Raw genomic sequence first — 25,442 nt, forward strand, 5'->3', positions numbered from 1 at the left:
TTTGTCAACAAAAACACTTGACAGATTATCTAAACCACTTACTACGTAAGTCTCATTAGCATAGCATTTCTTCTAATACGTTTTTTTAAACGCGGAATTTTTTTCGACTCTTCTAACAGGTCTGCTGACTTTTGATGAGATCATTACGTATTTTTTTGAAATATACGTAACACCAGATTGTTTACATGCTAATTAGAATGCTCCGGGCATGTGGAAAACATTTGTTTAATTTATTTTTGTATTGTTTAGCACTCTCTCCTTTTGTTTAGTAGCTAGTGAATTTACATCTGGCCTAAAAATAATACAATAGGAACAAAAATTAAGTAATTGATTGTTAAGTGCTCTTTGTAATCTTTGTTTTTAATATTTGGTAGATTTTTGTACAAAACATAGTGCAAAAATTTACTTTAATTATTATAGAAATAAAAATGTATAACATTGATACGATTACTAATGTTGATAGGTTCATGATTATCAGCTTATTCAACCATTTCCAATTATGGTGTAGCCTCCATCACATATTTAGATACTCTCTTTGTAGTTGGGTCCATTATTGTCTATATCATGGTTCCATCTCAAGTTGGGTACCTTGCTGCAATTTTTGTGGTCCATCTGTTGTCCGTCGACCATAGCCAGGTGTTCCGCCTATTGCCACTTCAGGGATTTGATCCTGTGGATGACATTTAATATCTGGGTCTTTTGTCGTATCCACTCTATTCTTTTACGGTCTTTCTTGGTAATTCCCAGCATATTTTGTCCCATTGAGCGTTGTGCGACCTGCAGTTTCCTTATAATATCTGTTTTAGGTGTCCAGGTTTTGCATGCATAGGTCATGACTGGTAGTACACATTGGTCGAATGTTTTCTTCATTAGATAAAGTGGCTTTCTAGATTTGAATATGACTGAGTTTCTTCCATAACTAACATCCATTAACTTCCATGCTAACTTAATTCTCTTGTTGATTTCTGGTAGTAGAGATACCGGGTTGTGTCAATAATTGGTCCCAGTTGGTCCCTTCTTTAATATAATGTCTTTTCTGCCTACTAGTTCATTGTACAATACTTTAGTTTTTGCTAAACTCATTAAGGTAATTGATTAAATAACAATATATAACAAGTTGTTGAATAGGTGCTTCCATAGATTAGATACTAACTAAAATAACTGACTTGGTTTTACATGAGAACACCGTGGCGAAACTTATATTAACCATTTTTTTGCATTTTATGTTTTTGATGGAATCCTATTTCTATTGGTAAGTTATCCTTCTTTTTCCTCTGGTAATATACCTTGTTCCTTAGCTACTGGTACTCTTCACCAGTGACAAGCATGAGTACCATCGCAATGAACGCAATTTTTAATAATCACTATTTTTTTTTAATAATAAAATTTCGGGATTTTTCATTTTTCCTTCCTTTATAGGCTCAACGATAACTAAAATTAAAAATTTGAAGGTTGTGAAACTGCTAGAAGTAATTTAGAACTTTGATGATCATTGAAGATCATTGAGTGTATCAGTGACAAAATTATACAACTTTGACTAGCGATAATTCGTAAACTATAAGCTTATTATTAGGTATATTGGCGATATAGCAAGTTATATTATGTCTCCTTGATCAAACTGAATTCAAATTCCTGCTTTATCCACAATGAAGTTACATGGCTGTGTTTGACTTGGCCGATGTACAGCTAGTTAGTTTGCAGTAATAGTACAGATAAAAAAAAATTACAATTAAATTGAAATAGCCCACTACCCTTAAGAAGAATTAAAACTATAAGATTTCAAATTCTCGATAATAAATTAGGAATTTATCCACTGTAACTGTATTTTAAGTTTCAATGTTTTTCCACTCTTGCTTTTTTAATAAATTTGAGGATATTAAACATTTCCCAAATATATTTTGGTTATGGCTGGTGTTATTTTAAAGTTTTAGATGCCTGGAAAATGTAACTTTCAAACTCCCACGTGACGAGAGAAAATTTCCGTACTCACATTAACGAAAATATTATTATTTTATTATTAGTTAACATTTTTTAACGTATACCGGGTATTTCAAATTCAACCCTAACCACTAGGATACCGGAAACGGTGATAAATACAGAGTGGCTCAAACCGTGGGTAAAGTTGAATTTAGCGCATGAGAAGATATGAAAAATTATTCATATCTTCTAAAATAATTATTTTTTCAACTTCAAAACAATAATACACAGACTAAAAAAGTACTCACTTATAACTAAAGTACACGAAAGCCCTCCTGAACTCATTTAGGGCTGTTGATATGATAACAGCCGTAGGTACAGTAGCCAGCAACGAAGTACCATCACCACTTCTAGATGTCCTGGGCATTTTCATCTTACAGTTCCACACAAAAATTAAACTAAAATACCGAAAATATTTCGTCTATTTTTTCTTTTTCGAAAACTCGTACGATTACTATCTGCTGTCGATAATTTTTTGCGTTAAATTGAAACAATACCGGCAGAAATTAACGTAGAATTTATCGAAGTGAATGTGTCTGGTCGCGAGTGAGGTTGAAACTCGACTGTTATGGTGGATTCGCCCGATTATATGACGACGCGCCACTTGATATGTATTGTTTTAGTAATCTGGTTGGAGAAGACACTGCTGTAGAGTGGGAGGAATTAAGACATGAAACGTCAACAGGTGCTGTTGTAGAAAAAAAAAACAATGCAGATGCAAGGTTTTCGTTTTCTTTAACACGCTTTAAAAGGTGACAATTTGGGAGATATCAATCAGGCATTATTTCTTAACCCTTAATGGCTACACTGATTAGTCCAGGAGGCAGCGATTTTTTTTTGTATATACCGGGTGCGTCTTAAAAGTGGCTCACCCCTATAACTTTTTTATTTCTTCAGATAAAAGAACGAGATTTGGTATGTAAGTATATAATAATAAAATTTGCGGTCGCGGTTTTGAAATCCATAACTCTAATTTCCCCATGCTTGACATTTAACGTATCATTTGATACTATCATAAACTATAATCAAAAGCAAGTCTGGCTGATTTACGAAATTGGCAAATGAGTCTGGCGGCATCTTAAAAATTGCAAAAAATACAAAATTTTTGCTCTTATTTTCTCGAATTTCATAGAAAATACACGTCTGGCTGTCATTTGTGATCACGAAAGTCCCGCCAGACATTACATTTCGTATTTTTAGATGCGAAAATTTTTAATACTCTGCAATTTCGTGATGAAACATTACTCTTAATTTCAAAGAGCAGTTTAGGACACATCACCTTGACCAGATTTTTTTTATTGCTATAACTCAAAACCAAGGGAGATACAAAATAAAGTCAAGAGATCGATTTTGTAGAGAATTAAATTTCCGACTACAAATATTTGACATTTATTAATACCACTTTCTTATATCTCTGATAATAACAAAGTTATTGGCGAACGAAGTTTTTTGATGACGGACGGACGGACTAAAATATTGTTTTTTGGATTCCTGGGGTCAAAACGTGAGAAAAGTTTTTGGCTATAGTCAAATTTCGCTCTAAACCAATAATTTTCTTACCATAAATTATGAAAAGTAAAAAAGATGGAGAGATGAAAACAACCTATTACCATCAACTAATTATCACTGGTCATCTATACAAATTTTCTAATATGTATTTATGCTAAATTAGTACATAATAATAATAGCTCCCGTATATATAGCGTTTTATAGTATTAAAATGGATTAAAGACTTATTTAATGTATGCCTTGAAAAAGGAATAATCCCGTCTCAATGGAACAACGCCATAACGATACTTCTCCAAAAAAAGGGCGATATCACCGAGCTTGAAAATTATAGACCGATAAGCCTTCTTTGTCACTTGTATAAGCTGTTTACCAAAATCATTGCCAAACGTCTCGAACGTAAACTAGATTTCTATCAACCAAGAGAACAGGCAGGCTTTAGGAAAGGTTATGGAACAAACGATCATCTTCAAGTAATTAAAGTCCTGATAGAAAAATCTGTGGAATACAACAGGCCCCTAGCATTGGGGTTCGTTGATTTCTAGAAAGCATTTGACACAGTAGAATTAACATCAATAATAGCAGCATTGGAGCAGGGAAGAGTAGATTATAGGTATACAAGGCTTATAGAATACATATATAGTAATGCCACCAACTGTAAAACTTCACGAAACAACAGATAAAATTGAGGTAGGCAGAGGAGTTCGACAAGGGGATACTATTTCGCCTAAAGTTTTTACAGCTGTCCTTGAATACGCAATGAAATCACTCTCTTGGGAGAATAGGGGCATAAATATCGATGGTGAAAGGTTGACACATCTATTCGCAGATAACATCGTCCTTGTCTCACATAACATCGGAGATTCAAAGCAGATGCTCGAAGAATTAGTGCAGGCCTTATTAAAAGTCGGTCTCCGGATAAATACGAGTAAAACGCAAATAATGACAAACTTAGTGCTGACACAGAACATCAGAATAGGTGACGCCGACATAAAAGAAACACATATATACAAATATCTCGGGCACGAAATACAAAAATCGGAAAGAACAATCAAACACACGAGATACAGCGCAGAATAGGTTTGGGTTGGGCTGCTTTTGGCAAACTGCGGGAAACCTTTAAAAGTGATATACCCATATGCTTGAAGAGGAAAGTTTATGAACAATGCGGCTTGCCGGTAATTACATATGGAGCGGAAACTCTAACATTAACGAAAAAGTCAGCAGAAAATTTAAGAGTAGCCCAGAGAGCCATGGAGAGAGTCATGCTTGGAATAACTAAAAGAGACAATATTTCTAATAACACTATCAGACAAAAAAACAAAATTAAAGACATAGTGGAACACGTAACTCGAATGAAATGGAGATGGGCAGGTCATGTGGCGAGAACATCTAAAGATGGCGACCTCGAGCAGGTAAACGTAGCAGAGGCAGACCACCGACACGCTGGACCGATGATGTAAAGAGGATTGCTGGAAATTGGATGATGACGGCCCAAAATCGAGAGACATGGAGAAATATGGAGGAGGCCTATGTTCAGCAGTGGACAACGATGGCTACATGATGATGATGATGATGATATAGCGTTTAACGCCTTGGGAGTAGCAAGGTATAGCTTGCTATACTAGAGCCGTTGTGGTGTGCCTCAGGATTGTGAATCCCAAGTACTCATTTAAGGCTGAGTCGACCTAGGTACCCAAACTATTTTTATTTTAATAAAAATATATGTCTGTAATAAAACAAACAAATAAATGTTAATTAAAAACTCATTTTAAAATAGTAATAGGATGATGATCTTGTGCCTTGCCAACTTAATGTATAATACATTCAGCAAGAAAGCTTAACCGGACCTAACATAAACATTCTCTGGGATTGTGTGTTAATATAGCCAGGCTATGAGTAACTGTATCTATTTTGCACAATTAGGGATAAAAATGCACCAATAAAAGATTAATAAACTGATAATGCACACGATTGATATATTATTATAGATTTTATAGCCTCAGATCTAAAATTATCCGCTGAAAGGAGTAACAATATATAATAATAATGACTAATATGATAACTAATTTCATACAGTAGATGTATGAGACAACGCTAAAGTATTTTACCGAGTTTTTTTCCAACACATCGACAATATGACTTTGTATGGCGCTTTTAAATGTTATGACTTATAGATAGATAAATAAATATTTACTTTGGACACACCTTCAAAATGTTGTAGCTGGTTGATTAAGTAATGAGTGTTACTAATACGTAGATTTGGTAATATTTATTATATTAGATGGATAAAAATTAATGGTTGTAATCGGCTTGCTCGATTAGTAGTAACCTTAAAAGTTGGTTAATTAACTTTAATCTATTTTCTTTTTAAACCAGTACCTTTTCATCTTATCTCTGTACAGTACTAAAAGCTATTATTATTTATCTATCGTGCGATGTCTTGATAAAGTAAAGGCATGGTATTAAGCACATGGAGGTGTGAAGACAAAAATAATTGAACAGGAAGAAAAAAACAACAATAACTTGAATATTCTTCATGTTGAAGAAAATAAAAACATGGACTCCCGTCTATTGTGGTTACAGTAGGAAAAGGCCACAGGATCTTTCGCCAAATGACTTAATTTTCTACTGGTAAGTAACTACGTGATGTTGCTTGGGCACAAGCCGCAAAAACCTACGTCACTAGACCTAATCGATGTTCAATTTCCGTAATATTCAGCTTTTCCTAGTATTCCGAAGCGTTATTACCCTAATTCGTATGATTATCTCGCCCGTTTGTTTGTGAACCGAAAGACATTGAAATAGCGCTCGTGCCTCGCATGCCCGAGCGGTTATTTTTGTTTTTCCGATTAACTACTTTATTATTTTCGCCTTCTGATGTCCTGGTAGCGATTAAAATCGAAAAACCCTAGGTCAATGATAAATGGCACGTAAAACTTTATTAGCATTAAGCCCCATCTATACATAACGTTTTACATGTCAGTATTGAGTATCAGTCAGTATCAATCAAGGAAGTCTTTGCTGAGGACTCTGCGATAAAGCTCCTGAAACAGCGGAGCACATTATGTCATTGCGAGGCTCTGGATGCAAGCGACACTTTATTTGGGAAAGCTAGGCTAGAACCGGAGGAACTATGCTCCTATCCTATCAAGCACCTGCATAAGTTAGTGCAGGGTACAGGGATAGGAGAATGGGTGCAGATATAGAAAGGGGACAAACACAATAGGCCTCACAGGTCGCAGTGTTTCCGGCAAAGGACGGCCCCTTGTTATGGAAAAAAAGAGATAGCCTGGAAGACCTCCAAAAAGGTGAAAAAACAGTTGACAGCCCACCTCAAAGAACTCATACAGGGACAACCTTAAAACTGATCGACAGATCTCAAATAGAAGAAAACTTTTTTAATAAAAAAATTGACCACCTACCTTTCATTGAATTAATTTTTTTCATTTTTGAAACGCAAAAATATGAATTCTGTTTTGTCAAGGTGTCGAGAATTTCAGATGTAAACGAACTCCGCACCATTTGTTAATATAATTAACAAATTAGCATGATTTTAAGTCGACTTATTAGCATATTTTTATATGTACAGCAGCTTTTGTTTGTTGTTATCGAGTCTCCGTCATATTTGGACCTCTGTACATTCCGTTCGTGTCATATCGCAGAGCGATACATTCGCTCCACTAATAAATTAATGAAAATAATTGGAAAAACTATTTATACTGTACACGAATAGTCCACTGATTATATACACGAAATGTTACTTAATAGCTTAATATTATTATGTTGATGAAAAGTTGGTGAATCCCAAAATATTTCAGTTATTTATAGACATAAAAAAAGTATTTTTGAAATGAAACTTCTTTACGCGCGATGGGAGTAAAAATTCAAGGCGGTGACACACGAGCTAGCGTCATGACACCCGTCACAAAAAGTGGTAACGATCGAAAAAGTGGTAAGCCAATGAGGAAGTTGAGAATGGAATGTTTTCATGATATTTTGACGAAAAAATTGCCCGATTTAAATGAAATTTGGTATGTCGATAGATTGGACCAAGGCCAACTCGAACCTGACACGTGTCACTATGACGGTTAGTTTTGACGTAAGAAACGTCAGAAGTTGATGTCGTACGATCGCGACCAAATTTGGTGTGTAGGCTATGTGAGCGACGGTGCACACGGTCCCACCCTGCAAATTTGGATACGACGTTTCGTTTACATCTTCATCAGGGTGGGACTAAGGATTTGATATTGAAGAAAAATGTGGGTCGATTTCGGCATAATTGGGGACGGGCTACAGGATGACGCTATCGACGTTTCGAACCGATGCCTATAAATGGACGAAATCATCAGGATTTTTCTCTTAATTATGGGTCGATTGGAACCAAATTGGAACCAAACTCGGCACGTAGATAGAGGTACCCGAATGGAGTCCTCAAACGGACAGAGGGTCTTTTAATACAAATTTTGTAAAAGTGAATCAACTTATTTATTAATTTTTAATAATTGCCTTATTTTGTAAAACTATGCAAAAATATTAGATATTGGTTTATTAAATATGCTGTAATAAATATATTTATATTATTTTTGTTAACTTACTTTTATAAATTAAAAAAAAGAATATCTTTTAATGTATTGTAATTACTTCCACTTTATGTCCTTTTGTTTTAAATCCTTCTTCATTAGTATTCTCCTTCGTCACCCGATAATAACTTTTGACGAACAAAAATAAAAAATAAAGGGACCGATTGAATATAAAATAAAGATTTAGAACAATATATTAACGCCTCGAAAAGAACACGAAACAATAAGCACTTATTTACATGGGCACGTGTGTTTCGGCATTCTAGTGAGTCACATCCTCAGTCGACTTGATCAAAAATGGAAGAGGCAATGACGATGACGATAACATCGTTAAAAAGAAGCGGGCTTGTTCCGATTTGTCACCCAGCGAACACACTGTATGCGCCTCAAAACGGAAGCAGATGATGAATGGGCTTGTGTGTGTGTTATACACATACATTCCTAAGTCTGTCTATCTCTGCATAGGCCGGAAGTTAAATTTTTACTTGAGAAAAACATCAAGGGTTGTATTTTATATATTGCATATAGGTTTGGCGCATTCTCCGCCGGTGCTGCCACCATCGGAGAATATCGTAAACTAGTGTAGATTAGGGTTTCCGAAATCGGAGCTGTTTTTCGGAACCGGGATTTCCCGTTTTTTTCGGTACTTTCGGTAGTAACTAATTTTTGTTCACTGGCGGTGCAGTTCATCAATCAGAAAGCAAGGGATGGCTTTTCAAAGTAAAATGGATGAAAAATTGAGATTTTTAATGATAATAATATCAAATTATTAAGTAATCAGTCATGAAAAAATTAACATGAACACAAACATGAACGCAAGTATAGAACGTAAGTACATTTTCAATTAAAGATGCAAATGCCTATAAAAACATAACACAAAAAAATATAACTAATACATTCAGCAATATTATACAAAATAATAAGCATTTTGCAAGAGCACCTGTGGCTCCGTGACTGAGGCTATCGCTTCGTGAACGAATGGTCCGTGGTTCAAATCTCACGCCAACCAAAACTTTTTTATATTTTTTTGCTTATAGCGCGATCTTATTGCATTGGTTTCACTCTTTTTGTTTGGATTGGTTTAGTTATTTGACGGGTTGGTTAGCGTGGTTTTTTGGAGGGTGTTAATTTATTGGTTAGTTGGTTATTTGGTGGGGTTGGTTGGTTTTTAGTAATTTATATTTGTTTTTTATATTTTTTTATCAGTGCCGAGGTTAGTTGCGTTAGTTAAGTTGGTTATTTGGTGGGGTGGGTAGCGTTGGTTAGTCCTCAATTTATCCGTTCTCGAAGTGTTTCCAAAAATATTTTTTCTTTACAAAAAAATCTACAATTTTTATTAAAAAAACAAACATTCAATATTATGATATATTTTTTCGACTATACCAATACCAATCGAAAGCCTTGAAATAAAAAATCACTCAAAAGATATTTATGGAAAATAAAATCGATGACATCCTCCATATAAATAATTGGTCATTGTTATATAATTGCCACAGCTATTGTCTATGTCACATGCAACAAATATACCACTACCATTATAATGCATGATTTAATAAAAAGATTATGTTTAATTCAACGTGAAAAATAATAATGTTATTATAACGTTAAAGAAAAAACTTTACATCAAAACATCAAATTAATTTTTTGATTATTGTATAATAAAAATAAGTGCGCTGGTGTTGAAAATAATCAAATTAAGTTGCCAGATAATATCTTAATTTTAATATTAATATTCATAAAATACTATGATCGAAAAAAAATTCCAAAAAAAATTATTTTTCTCGAATTTTTAACTACACCATTTAAAAATAATTTTTACTCAAGTTAAAGAATAAAGAAGAAATGAGCCAAGCAATGACTTCTGGGGCTTGACCTCGCCAAAATTTCATCGATTATCAATCTCAGCCGTTTTTTTTCGATTGTATGATATATTTGTCTACAGGGTGTAAGTAAACAAGAGTGTAAAAATAAGGAATATTCCTTCGCGTGTGATTTTTTTTAATTAATAAAACGGAACGCGCTCAATTAATTTCGGAACGTACTTAAAATTTTCTAAACCTATGAACTGATCTCAGACATTCCCTAAAGCCCAGTTAACATCCATCCAAAAAATTTTATAGAAAGAATCAATTACTTTTTTTAAAGATAATAAACTACCAAAGTATTTCACTTTTTTGCATAAAAAAAATATGCAATATATCTGAAAAAAATGTGCTTTAAAATTCCCTCATAGAAATACCTACAATATTTCGACCATTATATATATTCAATGAATTACAATAATAAACCCAAATGATCATTAGCATCGCCATCTCTTAACAATGTAGAATACTAATATTTTTACCTTTCTGTAGAGCTCACATCTACATGACCATAGTCACGTCAGTTTCTTCTTTATTTAGTCTTAATGGTCTTAATATTTTATATTACTCACATATTATTACTACCGTTTTAGAAGAATTAACAACCACTGCTGACTCAACAGTAATAATTATTCTAAACAATTTAACAAATCATTGATAATTGTAACGTCGAATTTGACAAACTAATTATACCTTACAAATTAATGGAAAAATTATATAAAAAAAATAATTGCTTTACAGTACCACAGATTAACTTACAGATGTAGCACTTATTTCATCTTGCTGATAAGCGCCACTATGACCCCAGAGTTTTAATAGGGCTATGGCGTTGTCAAACTTCGTTTTTTTTTAAATGCATTGTTGCCTTTTGTAAAAACTGTATTCTCAATTGAAATACCTAATCTGTGGCACAGCTTTTTTGTAGAGATTCATCATACACATGCACTTTGTATTTGGCCCCTTTAAATATAATATAATAATATTTAAAGGGACCAAATGGGCATCCTTGTTTTATTTATTTTCTCCGTCTCACTGATAAATCTGTTTTAATCTGTGACAGTACCAAACAAGATTTGAAATATTATAAAAAAGAATAAAGACTTACCTTTCTGTTGTAGGGCAATCACAATTCAATGGATATTTTAGCTCAATAACATCGCCATTTTTCTCCTTAAGTTGTCCCTGTTTTTCTGTGTAATACTGAACTAACTCTGACAACGTTGCAAACTTTTCACCACCATACAGGTCGTAAAAGTCTCCAGAGTTTTGGATTTTAATATGAGTAACTTCACCATTACGCCTAAACGGACAACAATAATAAATATTAGGTATTCAATAAATTTGTAATTTTTTAAAGAAAATTAAGCTATACAAAAGTATCCAAGCAAAGTTTCAAGTGTCTTGAGCATTAAACGAATATTTTCTAGTGTAGATTTTATTGAAAAATCAATGGAATTTATATGTTTCTCGCCATTATTTGCCATAGTATCTCTAAATAATCTGAACTCATTAAATATTTGCTATTTTTAACATAACTTTCATATTGTTATATTGTAGAGAATAAAATAATAAAAACTACACCACTTGAGATGGTAAGACAATAATTAAATCTTCGTATATTTATATACTAGCGGTTAAACGATAACTTACCTGACAGACAGGGTGAAATCGCCGGGATTTGAGGAACTAGGTCGAGCTAGGAAGCTGCAATCAACGCCCCTTTTCATTAAAACCCTCTCAGCTTCAATTCCACTGATAGTGGGCCAAAACCACCTGTAGCAAATCAATATTGTGAAAAAATCGTTCTGTCACAGTATAGTACTGGAACGCCTTGAAAAAGGCATTTTGGGAAGGAAAATAAACAATTTGTTAATCTGTTTGGGTACTGTAGCGTACGGAAAATCTTTTAAGGGTCTCGACGTTTTTTTCTGAATAAGGTTAGCTGGTAATTTATTTGGGAAAGGATGGTACTACATTGATTTATTAAAAACTTACCTTCGGGAACTCATATTGGTGCATTTAATATTGGAAAAAAGCATTAAATCAGGGAAAAACCAACTTTAACCTTTGTCGCCATCTTGGAATTACTTCTACGGGAGATAACCAAAAAGTGATGCTTTATCGCTCCTTATCTATAAGCACTATTCAAAAAGTTTTAATTTTTGTAAAAACGATTAAAGCGTTTTTCTTGGAACACTTAAAATCATTTAGAGAGTGCATTAAATATAGTTTTTACAGGTACTTTCAATAAACATCCTCTCTTCCTTCAGTATAAGGTAGAAAATTAAAAAATTACTGAGGCAGTATTCGGCAGGAAAATCGCAATAAAATATAAACAATTTATTTTTCTAACACTCTATTTCCTTAAGCAAAATATATACAACACATTTGATTACTAAATCTACAAATAGTCCATATCGGTTTGGTACTGTTAAGTGGCCTCTTTTAAATGTGCATTTAAGAATTTTCCTGAAGAACCTTCTGCTAATAAATCCTGGTTGTCGAGTCGTCTTTGTTCAGCAAGTTGTGGCTTCACAACGGTTAAATAATTATAATATCTGTATCCTAAATATACGGTGCCTGCGACTGTAGTAAATACACATGCCGACACAATGCTTTTGTGAAATACGTTAAGCACGTTATTAACTCTTCTCTTAGCTGTTCGGTTCATAATGAACTTCTTAACTTAAGTTTTAGTAATATTAGATGTAAATAAAAGGATATTTAAATAAATATAATTATAACATTTTACTTCAAACTTCTAACCTCAAAAAATGACATTTCTCTTCTTCTTTTTCTAATATTTTTTATGGCTATAATATCTTAGCAACACATCAACACAGTTATAAGTATATAGCAACACATATCCTGTTAACGCCTGACAGTGACAGTTGGATTCGTAACTAACTTCGCTCAATAAAATGTCAGCTTCGCACGTTTTGACAAAGATGTCGCTAGTGGATTCTGAAGTTCTTGAAGTTCTGTGTGTACGTGAATAGTGGGAACCCAACCCAAAACTTTGGAATTTCTAACTTTTTTAAACCCCGAACAGGTAATTGTTATTAATTAACATAAAAATAAGTATTCCGTGCCTCGCAATCGCGCTCGAGACAAGATAAAGGACGATAAAGTAGGTTTTGAGTCTCGTTTCCACTACGTTTACTGAATTAAAAATGGCAGCAAGCTGATAAAAATATCTGCATAATTTTATCCAAACGGTGTTGTTCAGTGTTTAAAAGATTGCGTTTATATGCCTTTTTGTTATGCAGATGTGTTGTTATTAGTGGTGGAAGTTTAATGTGAAGGGAGATATTTATTTTTGTTTTATTTTTAGAGAAAAATTCCAAAATGCAGACAATTAAATGTGTGGTTGTTGGTGATGGAGCGGTCGGTAAAACATGTTTACTTATTAGGTAAGTTATTCAGCATAGTATTGTTCTTATAATAACTCTTTCTTTGTTATAAATATTTAAATAAACCAATGTCAAAGTTACTAGATTTGTCTAATCCAAGAGAGTTGAATACCACACCTGTATACATGAAGGACCTATTCTAATACCTGTTTTTAATAACTATAAAAATTGTAACATAAAAAGAAACATGAGATATATCTTAAATCAGTAGAAATACTTTCATTAAGGTGTTCTCTGATAAACATCAAATGACTAATTGGTACTGATAATTACATTTTCTATTTATACCTTTGTTAATTTGCATACCTATTTGTTAATGTGTTCTTTCAGCTATACAACCAACAAATTTCCTTCAGAATATGTTCCAACAGTATTTGATAACTATGCAGTTACTGTTATGATAGGTGGTGAACCATATACACTAGGACTTTTTGATACAGCAGGTATATTTATTAGATTTCTAACGAATGCTGTATAATACAAAAAAAATGTCTTTTTAGGTCAGGAAGATTATGATAGGCTTAGGCCTTTAAGTTACCCACAAACAGACGTCTTCCTAGTTTGTTTTTCAGTAGTCAGTCCTTCTTCCTTTGAAAATGTTAAAGAAAAGGTAAATATATGTTTAATATAGCTTTTACCAGGCTGTTTTACTAATTAATGTCATTTTAATGAACCTTTTTCCTAATTTTTATGCTTTTAAAGCTATTATGTATCATACAAACCTAATTTATTTCCCCAAGGGAGATGAAATTCCAAAAACCATTTGTTAGTGATCAATTGTGTTACTTAAGGGACCTTTGTGCCAAATGTTGTGCTTTTGTACATCGGTTTTTACAATATATAGATTAATTCTTTTAGTGGGTTCCTGAAATAACACACCACTGTCAAAAAACGCCATTTCTGCTTGTCGGGACACAAGTGGACCTGAGAGATGACGGAGCTACTATAGAAAAACTAGCCAAAAACAAGCAGAAGCCAATCTCCATCGAGCAGGGTGAAAAATTAGCTCGCGAACTTAAAGCTGTCAAATACGTAGAGTGTTCCGCTCTGACACAGAAAGGTTTGAAGAACGTCTTCGACGAGGCCATACTAGCGGCCCTGGAACCGCCAGAGCCAGTAAGACGTAAAAAATGCCTTATTCTCTAAAGCTTATTTGTTTTGCGTTACAAAAAAAACGCTGCAAAAGTGTTTGTTGCAAACTAAACTAGATAAGACAGAGACTATATCGGATTTGAAAGCAAAGATATTGACTAAATAGGTAGATTTGAACCATGGTATATAGTGATAGGAATCACATTATGTGCTTGAGTTATGGTACATTGGCTTTCAGCGTGATTCCAAGTTTCACCATCACCTAACCGGCGTATATACAGGGTGATTCAGTATATATTCTGAAAAAGCACCTTACCATGTATTTTTTGTTGACATTATCACTTCATTTTCAATTACAAAATATGTGGGCAATAGTAGCAGACAGATGTACAGGGGGTGATTCAAATATATTTTTTTAGTCGCCCACCATAATTAGATATACTGAGCAGTTTTTGAATTATGACCATTTTATTACAATAGTGTGCTTTTCAAAACTATGTTTACTAAAATACACTATTATTGCGTGGTATATACAGGGTGAGTCAAAACTAGATGATGTAATTTCCTCAACTATTTGAAATGGAATACCCTGTATTATGATAAAAATGAACATAAGTTTTGATAAATATTTTTTATAAGAGTACTGCTTTCTCAATAAATATTGATCTGTGTTGATTTATAATATAAAATACAGGGTGTTTCATCTGAAATAATGGATAAAAATTATATCTAGTTTTAATTCAGCCTGTAGATATCCAATATGATTTGCTTTAAAATGGACACCATTAAAAACATAAAAAGAAATTTTATGTGAAATCTTCAGTGAAAGAATTACAGTATTTTCTTTAAAAACTAATCTTATACAAAAAATATGAGATGATGCTTTTTTGCAAGACTGTTTCACCCTGTAGATATATCTATAAGCTGGTTCAAGTTGCACAGGAAAAAATCTATTTAATCTTAAGATTTAATGTATATTTAGGACTTTTTTACAGATTACAGTGAACTTACAAACCTGGTAATAGGGTAACTATAAGTAAAAATAATTAAAATGCTTTTCTGAATTTAAAAATATTATAATTTGATTATTAAAGTACTTTATTTAGATTCTTTTTTTAAATTTGTATAAATCAGCTATAATTCTTTATTGTAATCTTGTACAAAGAGGTTTATTTGAAGTTGTTTTAAATGTATTCTGTAGCACGTAAAAATTAAATTTATTATAAAAAAATACTTGAAGAATTTATATTTATGGAAAGTGTGGTGCTATTAGCAACTTTGTATTATTTTATACGTTTGAAACAACTTAGAACTGAATAAGTAATGTTGCAAAACATTTTATCACTACAAAATAATAGAGTTGCTTTCTTAAAGTAAAGTAAAACTGATGCTCCGATATTTTTTAGTAAATATTATGAAAATTTCATTGTTTTCCTTTGCTTTGTACCTCCGTATGACAGATGACCATCTAGACATCTGTCATACAGAGATAAACCAACTGTAATATTTTTAATTTTTAAGTCGAACAATAAAAAAAATCAGTTGTATATACCGCTGCGCGAATGAATAAATATATTATAAATAATGTTTAAAATGCATTTAAGGAAACTATTGAATTACTAAGGAGGTTTTATTTTTTAATACTAACACTATATATATGTCGATTAATTTTTAAGTGTGTGAATACCGAGTGATGAGTTTTTTGTGATTGAGTTGAATTTATTATAATCTAATTTAAATATTTACTACCGAAATAAAGAGAAAAATGTACGTACAGAAACTGTTTATTTTCATTTTAACGTATTGGTTAATATACAGGGTGATTCAGAAAACATGTGCCATCTCGCGTGGGGAGATTTCTCATGTAAAATAAGATTTATTTTTTTATATCAACATAGGTGTGATTCTGCTTTGTTTCGTAGCTTTCAACTGTTTTTAGTGATTCGAGTGAAATTTTTTTCAATTTCAATTTCAAAAGTACTTTATTGTTTAAAAAATATACAAATTTTTGTTAACAAAGCATAAATATTCCTAAATCTAAACCTAAAATAAAAAAAATTGTGTAAATATAAGATAGAAATACATCCATTAAAACAACAAACAGTATTCAGAAAAATAGGTGTAAACAATTAAGTAAAATAACATATACAATATACAGAATAAAGAGAAAATTAACAATAACGCTAAAAAGAATAAGTCAGACTAACAAGCAATTCTAGACTCTAAACACTAATATCAAGGGAGCCCCGGTAGAATTCGTCAACGCTGTAAAATGCCCTATTTATAAGTTCCCTTTTCAGTAGTCTCCGGAAGGTTTTTATGGAATTAACCAATCTTAAAGCAACCGGCAGATGATTAAAGATCTTTCGGCCCTCATATATTATAGATCTTTTGACCAATGTGCTATCTGGAAGTGGTAAGGGCAGATTCAGGGTTTGGCGGGTAACAATATTGGGTATAGGACCCTGTAGTCTGATACGATTTTTAAAAATAAGGGATGATATTTCCAGAATAAAAAGACATGGTAGTGTAAGAATTTGTTGAGCTTTGAAGTGTTGTCTACAGGATTCGTTAAGTGGTACATTTACAATAAATCGTACGGCCTTTTTTTGTAAAATAAAAAGAATGTTTAGTAGACCCTGATTAGCTACACCCCAGAATGGTATTCCATACCGTAGATGAGACTCAAACAAACTAAAATAGACCGTCCTTGCCACTTGTGAACCCAGTTCTTCCCTAATTGCCCTAACAGCAAAGCATCCAGAAGACAACTTGCCACTTAAGGCCAGAATATCGTCTTCAAATCGCAGATTTCTATCAATAATAATTCCTAGGATCTAGTCGCAGGAATTCCTGCAAGCAAACCCCCCCTCGAAATGTAGATTTGCGATGTCACACCTAAGCCCAACAACATGCGTCTTGGATAAATTTAAACAAAGGTGATTTGAGTTAAACCACTCTTTAATGAAGGATAAGTCCTTGCTTATGATTCCCTTAAGATGCTCAATGTCCTTGGCCTGCCATAGTATTGAAGTGTCATCTGCAAAGAGTGTGAAATGTCCAGAGATGTGCAGTTCTGTCAAATCGTTAATATACAATAAGAATAAAATAGGCCCCAAAACAGAGCCCTGTGGTACACCGCAACAGACACTTAACGGCGAGGATTTTTTACCCGAGCACATGACACACTGATATCTACCCTCAAGATATGATCTAAACCAGGCAAGAATTTTGAAATGTTTACTTATTTGTTACTTTAGTTAGTTAATGACAATAATTTTTTTAAAGGTTGCTATTAGACTTGGGATTAAGAAAAATTAATAAAATTGCGTTTATCTCACCAAAAAAAAAAGAATCGACAAAATATCAAGAGACAACTTTTAATCGGCATTAAACGGTCTACACAATTTTGTTAACAAGAGAAAAAAAAGTCAGTGGCGTATATGTTTTTTTTAGAAAAATTTTCCAGTGATAACCCTTATGCACGACCCTGGTGAATATGTCGACATTTTTCTGCCATTCAAATATGCTGCACTTGTACTGTACCCTGAAAATTTCATTCGAATCGCTAAAGCACCTGGAAGAAAGTTCTTAAACACCTGTAGCTACGAAAAAAAGCATATTCGGATATTTTGAAACACTCTGTACTGGCTGTCCCATTTAAAAAAACCTCAACATTGGTTAACATCTCAAAAATAAGAATATTAAGAAAAAACAAATTACGCCACTGGATACTATGTAAAAAATCGTCAAATTTTAGAGGGGACTCTCTAAGTTAAGGGGGAAAATTCAGAAATGCAATTAAAACAACAAAGCTGATGTTAATTTCTGTTATTTGTTTAATAGAACAGGAAAATAAAACAACGTGATATCGTATAATCCTTTTTATTTAATCCATGAAAACAGATCTTTAAAAAATAGGACATTTAACTAAAAGAAAGCGGAAAAAACGTTGCGAACATGTAAATCAACCAGTCCGTAAAAAACAGTAACGTGTAAACAGTTAAGTTGTTTATGCAGTAACTGGTACGCAGTGTAGTTAACGGTAAAATAGTAATGTCTCACGATAAAATAAATTAAGTTGCGTTGTTGTATTCTTCGTGTCAATTTTATATGTTCTTTTGTCGTATGTCGGGGTCTCTAAAATGAAAATAACTTCAGTAAATAACTATACCCAACATCGGAAATCACTATATTGACAATTTTATTGCCTTAAAACCTTAGATTAAAACAGTTTTGCGAAAATGTAAGGAAAATTCAGTTATTTATCCTTGTAATAACGTGTGGTAAAAAAGACACGGTCACATAGACGTAGAAATTTCGTTAAGGCTCTCATACACGTCGGTTATTTTACACGGTTTTAACCGAACGGGTAGGACTGTTCAGTTGAAAACGTCAGCGTATGTGAGTATTCGGTCCAGTTTAACCCGTACGTTCAAAATCTGTCTTCGCCAGATATTTTTAACTTGGTACAATTGGAACCCAAAGCAAAAATATATTTAAAATTTTAGTGACAAATTATTTTAGTTACAAAAAAAACAAAAACAAACCCAGCAGGTAAAAGTAAACACAAATAAGCAAAAGTTACATATAACTAAGACAAAAAGCGCTATAAAATGCTATTGGAGGAAAAAAATATTACAAGACTGAAAAAAAAAACGTGTCATAGTAATCTTTGAAATTGACAAGGGCCATTGCGACGCCCCTTTTTTTCTATAAAATGGTGTATCACAAAAAACTTAAATATTGCATGAAATACTCACAGATCAAATACTATACCTTCAATCTGCATCCATCCTCTGCCTTTTTCTTTGTTCTTCAGCTTTTATTACTTTTAGACGAACACCATTTACTTCTGCACCGTGAAGCGTCTGCATTGTATTAAAAAAAAACAATTACAACAAAAATTTAAGGCAATGCAAAACAATTATTGAAAGCATACAATTTTGATGTCAGAGAAACAAGTAAATACCGTATAATCGAAAAAAAAAACGCGTTCAGTTGGCTTGGAAATCACGATTGATGACATTCCCCATAGAATTTTCAGTGGCGAAACTTTCACTGATGCGGGTGATGTAGTGTTAATTTTACATATAAAATGACGATCTCGAAAAACGATTTTCATTTCATAGCCATCGCTGACGCCGTTTTTTTCAATCATTTTGTACTTATTAGATAGAACTGGAAATGTCAATAACAAAAAAAAAATATAACAACAATATACCTGCATAGCTTGCATCGCAGACTTCTGATTGTTATACTTAGCGTAGCCGCAGTTCCTATTGGCTAACATATAGACCTCTATCAAGCCACCGAATCGACAGAACAAATCCCTCAGGACAGGGTTGGGTAAAGGGTACGGAGAGCATATGACAAAACACCTTACAAAACATTACATACATTATCATTTAATCATTACACAAAAAATAAACCTTTTACCTTGCTACTGTCTCTTCGTCAATGTGAACAAGCGGTTTGGGATCAGGAAGTTCTACGCTGCAGTTCGGCTGATGTCCACCATTTCCCAGATTTAACAAAGAAGCTAAAAATTACTTATATATATATATATACCATTGAATAAATGGGTTTAACAAAATACCAGGATTTAATCTTGCTGCTTCTATTATACTTGTAGCTTGAGCCAACGTCTCTGCAATACTTAGCAAATCTTTCCTAGAGCTCTCAGGCACATCAGGGCGACCTTCAAAGTCCGGCTTAACAATTAAACGATACCCCGGAGGATACTCAAAGCCATGTAACTTTTCTTTAGCATGAGCTGCCCACTGTGAACTTGTATACACTACTTCACCTACTGCTCTGGATGGTCTTGAACTGCCTCCTTCGTACCGAATTTGACAATAATCCATACCTAATTAGAGAATATTCTTTGACTTCAAAACAAACAAAAAAATCTTATATTTACCTGGTACAATATCAAACAACTTCCACAATTGATCTTGATTTAGTTCAGGACTAGCTATTACAGTCAGTTTAGTGTACCCTTCGCTAATACCTGAGGAAGAGGCAGCCAAGCTAGAACTTACCAAATTTCTCACGGTTCCAGTATTTCCTGAATAATCATTCGAAAAATTGCCTCTAGGAAAGTCTCTGGGTTCTGCTTTTCTAAAACTTGGTTCAGTTCTTCTTGGTTCTGCAAAGACTGGCTTATATTTTCGATCACACTCTTCATAAGCCTTTGCAGCAGAAGAAAATCTGAAAAAACTCTTAATATAACATTTTTAGCAACTGATTATTGAATGTCGTGACTAACTTGAAAAACTTGACATAAGCAATTCCTTTACTCTCTCCAGAACCTTTATCCCTAATAATACTGACATATTCTAATTCCCCAAACTGTCTAAAGTAGTCATGCAAGTCATCTTCGTTCACAGACTTCGCGCACATTATAAACAATCTTTGTGCTTTTTCTTCCTCGTTCAGGTCACGTTTGGAGCCTTGTTCTCGACTAAAATGTTATGTGATATACTTAAGGGCAAAAAGAATTATAATTTGGTTACCTAGAAGCTATCATAACTTTAATTCTTCTTGAACTGTTCGCTAAACTAGCTCCGTTCATCATTTCTAGTGCTTGTGCAGCTTCAGAAGTTTTAGAAAATTTGATGTACGTTATTCCTAAATAAGAAAGAATAGATAATAACACTCTATGAATATATAACACTAAATAAACCTTTATAATCGCCAGTGCCTTTGTCTTTAACCATCCAAAGTTCCTCAATGGTGCCATACTCTTCGAAATGTTTTCGAAAATCTTCTTCGGTTAGAGATTTTGGTCCGATAATAAATAATCTAGATAAAGGAGGGTTTTCCAGGCCTTGGCTAGAAGCTTTTCTATTATCCATTTCTATTTCTTGAATTTTTTCTCCAAGTTGAAGAAGCTTTTCGTTGGTCGCCAAAATCTGACGTTTTATTGACAAATTTGATGTTGACATAAATTTGCATTTTGCAAAAGAAGAATCCTGTTTTAAATTTGAGTAAAAGTTAATGGATATTTTAATAGATGGCGCCATAATGCAAAATTAATTTTTTAAAAAATTTGAAATTTTGCGTTTTCTCTTAATTAACTAGTCCATTAAACTACATTTAATTTAAATTCTTCTATATAATACTTCAGCAGAATTTTATGGTATTTCTTAAAGGATTTTTGATTGTAAAGTGGACCAAACAAAAATGCAACAACAAAGTGGTTTATTTATGTTAATGTTTGAAATATAATTAAAATAAATAATTTACATTAATCAGCCTTCTAGTAATAGTTCACGTGATTATTTGCATCATAGAAATCTCGATTCTTGATTATGCAAAAATAATTTCAGGTTTTTGGTCGATGTCTGTATAAACTCGATGGGTCCCTCTTTTCCACCAATATTTTTGCTTGGGATTGACGATGGTTGATTTCAATATATATTTGTACTGTATGCTGGGACTGTCTTCTTGTTTTAATCGGTGAAGTTGTATTGCTAAAATGAATTGTTTTATTATAAAAAATAATACAGGGTTTTCTATCTGTGATCACAGAAAATATTTTAAGTTTAGTATTTTATAATTTTGATTTACCAGGTTTTCAAAAAATGTAAAAAATAATTACAAAGAAATACTTACTGGATTCTTTTATAGGACACCCTGTATATGCCTTTCTCAAATTTATTTTTAAACTAAAATTGTTGTTTTTTTAAGTAATAAAAATATTCTCTATAATTACTGATAGTAAAATAGGTATAAGTATTATACTGCATGTACTGGAGGAGTCAAAACTAAGTGTTGTATTTTTTACATTGCTGTTTTAAATAAAATACCCTGTATTTTATACAATTAATGAATATATGCATTAATTTATTAATCGAGATTAATAAAACTATATCAAGTATAAATTTTCTCATTTAACAAAATACCAATAAGTATTTTTTTATCTTCCAGTGACATAAACATATTTAAAAATGAAATTTATTAAAAGAAATGTTTGACGACATTAAAAAGCAATAACTAAAGAATTTCCTGATAAGAATATAAATTAATCTTTCTGTTGTCATCAACCGTTAAAGAATCTCTAACTATTTTTTAAAAATAAATTAAATAGTTACTTACCACGTTCATTAGTAGGATAAGAAAATAATACAGACAAAAAGTTTAACACTAATAAAAATACAAAAATTGTTTTCATTATGAGAAATGATGTGAAAATAAAAATAAAAGCTTTTCAAAAAATCGAGTGTATACTGTTTAAACGCACTTTTACGACTGAAAGACGATTCATGGTACCATGGAACTTTCTTTGTGGTACTAGACTGGTGGTTCCGCAGAATTTGCTTGATTCACAGTCAGATAAACTGGGGTAAGCCCCTAATTCTTTTAAGTTTGAGAGCGTTATTTTTCGGTTGGTTTGGTAAGATCGTATCAAAAAGGGTGGTTTTAAGTAGTTTGCAAGATACAATCTAATGATCGTACTCAAGTTAGGGCTAGATAGGATGGGCTTTTTATTTTTTAAGAATATTTCTTCATCCAAAAAAAAATCGTTTCAATTTTTTTTGAGTTCCGTTATCAGGTTTCTGGGGGGAGATTTTTATTTAATTTTTTCGTAGGTCTACAAGTAATGGTAACGCGTATTTTAAAAGTATTTTCCTCAATATATAGGGTGATTATTAAAATCCAACAATTTTTTTTCGACGAAAATTACTATTTTCTCAAGTTAATTAAAATAACAATTTACATATATTTAAAATTAACGAATAAACACGATTCAATGGGCAAATAAAACACAATCCAATTAATTCTGTAAGAGAAATATTTTATTTTCAAGGAAAAACCTACTTAACTTGCCGTAAAACAATCAGTTTTGATAAAACGATTTTTTTTATATTATATATTCATAATAACGCCGAGAAAAAAATGCAGTAAAAAAGCTTTTTAGTAGTAAAGTTTCGTAAGATCACATTTCATATAATATTGTTAGATTACTTTTTTGGTTTTAGTATTATTTATGGTTTATTTAAAATATTTACAATGCTTAATTTGCGTTAAATACTTTGAAAAATGGTCAAGAAGTAGAGGTCATCTATAATAATTTTTTTACAGGCAAAACATAAAATTACATTGTATTTATCGGGATTTTTAAAAAATATAAATATTTTAAAATATACATATCGGGGTAACTTAACAATTAGACTCCTTCGCAGCTTTAACAATAAATTCTTCAACAATAAAGGTATATTTACACATGTTCGTCACGTCTCATTCAGTCAAAATCTGTGTGATTCATGAATATTAGTCTTTAAATTCAACCAATAAAATTAATATCGTGTCGTCGGACAACGGATGCATGAAAAACAAGCTTAACACGGTGACGGAGCCGCATGTGTGTGAACATGCCCTTTGAAATTAAAGGCAACAAGACTGTTTGACTGAGACCAGTCTGACATGTGTAGATAGACCTTAAAACTTATTTAACATATGTTTATATTTATTGCTAAAAATTGAGTGTGATATGTTTTTTACAAATTTCCCGATTTTATAGTTATTTCAATTAACAATTATTATCTTTAAATAACAAAGTTTTTAATTCTAGAGTACATAATTTAAAAAAAAAACTAGTACAGACAAAACATTATGTGCTTTTGAAATAATAAATCAGTTTAAAAAAACTTGAATATGAATATAACAACATTTTACAACAATTTTAAATAGATATTCGTCTTTTATATTTATATTATAATAGTAAAATAGAATCAAGAAATAGATAACAAGAAATCTATGGACTAATTGTCTAATAATCTAAATATAGAAATGTACAATTTTCGTAAAACAATGTATAGAAATACAAATTAAAGATTTTTGTTTCAAACAATGTGATCTTTTAGTTTTAATTTTGTTTAAATATTATACATATTCATGGATATGAATAATATTAACATATATAGAGTGATCTAGATTCATTTGGTACAATCTATTTTAAAAAATAATTGCTTTGCCAATCTTTGTCTGCTACGTGATATTGTACACCAATGTTAGGTAAGACTTTTTGACATTAAATAAGATTTTCTCTGGAATTATACAATTTTATTACAAAAACTTGACCACTCTGTACATATTCATATAATAACTAAAAAGAAAAAAATCCTTAATTTGTATTTGTCAATTTCGTAAAATCTACTGATTTAAGGCAAAGAAAAGTATTCTAGATTATGTTATTTCAAATATACATGAGAATATTTCGATTTTTGTGCAAATAAAATTATTGTATGACAAATAAAAACATAAATAAATTAATAAATGCCTGTAACAATACTTTTCTAGACAATAAATATAAATTCAAAATAATATGTAATTATATTTTTACTCTAAAAATAAAGAAAAATCTAATTAAATACAAAAAAAGTGAAACAAATATATTTTTTTATATTAATGTAAAATTAATATTTATCTTATTCTCGTGTATATTTCTTTGTCACAACAGATATTTCTTTATAATGAAGGGTTATTCTAACTTGTGTTGTTTCGTCTATATTGGGCTTTAGTTGTTACATATGTGGTCTGTATTATAATGCGTGCGACAGAGATAAATATAAATGACCGGTTGACAGACAGAGAAACAAAATAAAAAGCTGCATACAGTGTTGCCGGTTTTTACGTTTGTAGGAAACTACTGAAATGAAGATAATTTCTAAGCTAAATATAATCTATTACAGCTATAGTAAAACGAGTAACTAATTGTGAAAAATAAAGTACCAACCCTAGATGCAATATTTTTTATAAACGCCTACTTGCGCGGTTTGAAATTTTGATGCAAAATCCGGCAATACCGCATAGAAGAAATGTATCAACCCAACTTTTATCTCTTTTTAATACATTTGATCTGTGATTTGATTATCTATTAAGCGATCGACATCACTGTCATACAGGTTAAAATACCGACCACGCAGTTTCAATGACCAGATTGGTATATTTAATAAACATAAAATAAAAAACATTAATAAAAATATAATTTTTATTAATGT

At 32.0% G+C, this 25,442-nt stretch overlaps 3 protein-coding genes and 1 long non-coding RNA gene across 8 annotated transcripts in view; 1 reads left to right on the forward strand and 3 right to left on the reverse strand.

The window, feature by feature from the left end:
• Positions 1-12,043, reverse strand: part of LOC115881513 (tyrosine-protein phosphatase non-receptor type 11-like) — a 29,822-nt gene extending 17,779 nt beyond the window's left edge. For 2 of the 3 annotated variants that reach the window (XR_004050056.1, XM_030899028.1), the window contains exons 1-3: positions 11,924-12,043; positions 11,579-11,701; positions 11,034-11,228 (exon numbers count right to left, since the gene is read on the reverse strand). Coding sequence is in view for 2 of the 3 variants with exons in the window: in XM_030899028.1 (XP_030754888.1) it covers positions 11,034-11,228; positions 11,579-11,701; positions 11,924-11,967 (362 nt within the window). In the remaining variant the exon portion in view is untranslated. Of the gene's footprint in view, positions 1-2,225; positions 2,564-11,033; positions 11,229-11,578; positions 11,702-11,923 lie in introns of those variants that run through there. The other variant, XM_030899029.1, reaches the window with a different exon arrangement.
• Positions 12,044-12,838: 795 nt separating this feature from the next.
• Positions 12,839-16,213, forward strand: LOC115881514 (cdc42 homolog). Of its 2 annotated transcripts, none has more exons than XM_030899030.1 (5): positions 12,839-12,980; positions 13,263-13,341; positions 13,672-13,784; positions 13,842-13,951; positions 14,200-16,213. In XM_030899030.1, exons 2-5 carry the CDS (start codon positions 13,277-13,279, stop codon positions 14,485-14,487), a joined length of 576 nt encoding a protein of 191 aa, XP_030754890.1. In that variant the 5' UTR covers positions 12,839-12,980; positions 13,263-13,276; the 3' UTR covers positions 14,488-16,213. The 2 variants fall into 2 exon arrangements, with proteins under 2 accessions (XP_030754890.1, XP_030754891.1); XM_030899031.1 differs by having other exon boundaries at positions 12,980-13,058.
• A 2,089-nt stretch (positions 16,214-18,302) lies between these two features.
• On the reverse strand, positions 18,303-21,360 carry LOC115881515 (RNA-binding protein 45). 2 transcript variants are annotated; one of them, XM_030899032.1, is made up of 9 exons: positions 21,122-21,360; positions 20,952-21,066; positions 20,705-20,899; positions 20,357-20,646; positions 20,033-20,302; positions 19,873-19,975; positions 19,658-19,814; positions 19,213-19,304; positions 18,303-18,573 (listed from the first exon to the last, which is right to left on the reverse strand). In XM_030899032.1, exons 1-8 carry the CDS (start codon positions 21,291-21,293, stop codon positions 19,215-19,217), a joined length of 1,392 nt encoding a protein of 463 aa, XP_030754892.1. In that variant the 5' UTR covers positions 21,294-21,360; the 3' UTR covers positions 18,303-18,573; positions 19,213-19,214. The 2 variants fall into 2 exon arrangements, with proteins under 2 accessions (XP_030754892.1, XP_030754893.1); XM_030899033.1 differs by lacking the exons at positions 19,213-19,304; positions 19,658-19,814.
• A 265-nt stretch (positions 21,361-21,625) lies between these two features.
• On the reverse strand, positions 21,626-22,715 carry LOC115881708. The gene is made up of 2 exons (XR_004050074.1): positions 22,537-22,715; positions 21,626-21,911 (listed from the first exon to the last, which is right to left on the reverse strand). It is a non-coding gene; the product is annotated as an uncharacterized LOC115881708 (long non-coding RNA).
• Between the last annotated feature and the right edge of the window lie 2,727 nt (positions 22,716-25,442).

Source organism: Sitophilus oryzae, unplaced genomic scaffold (genome assembly GCF_002938485.1).
Source record: "Sitophilus oryzae breed Bouriz unplaced genomic scaffold, Soryzae_2.0 scaffold_172_pilon_pilon, whole genome shotgun sequence".
NCBI classification, from domain to species: Eukaryota; Metazoa; Arthropoda; class Insecta; order Coleoptera; family Curculionidae; genus Sitophilus; species Sitophilus oryzae.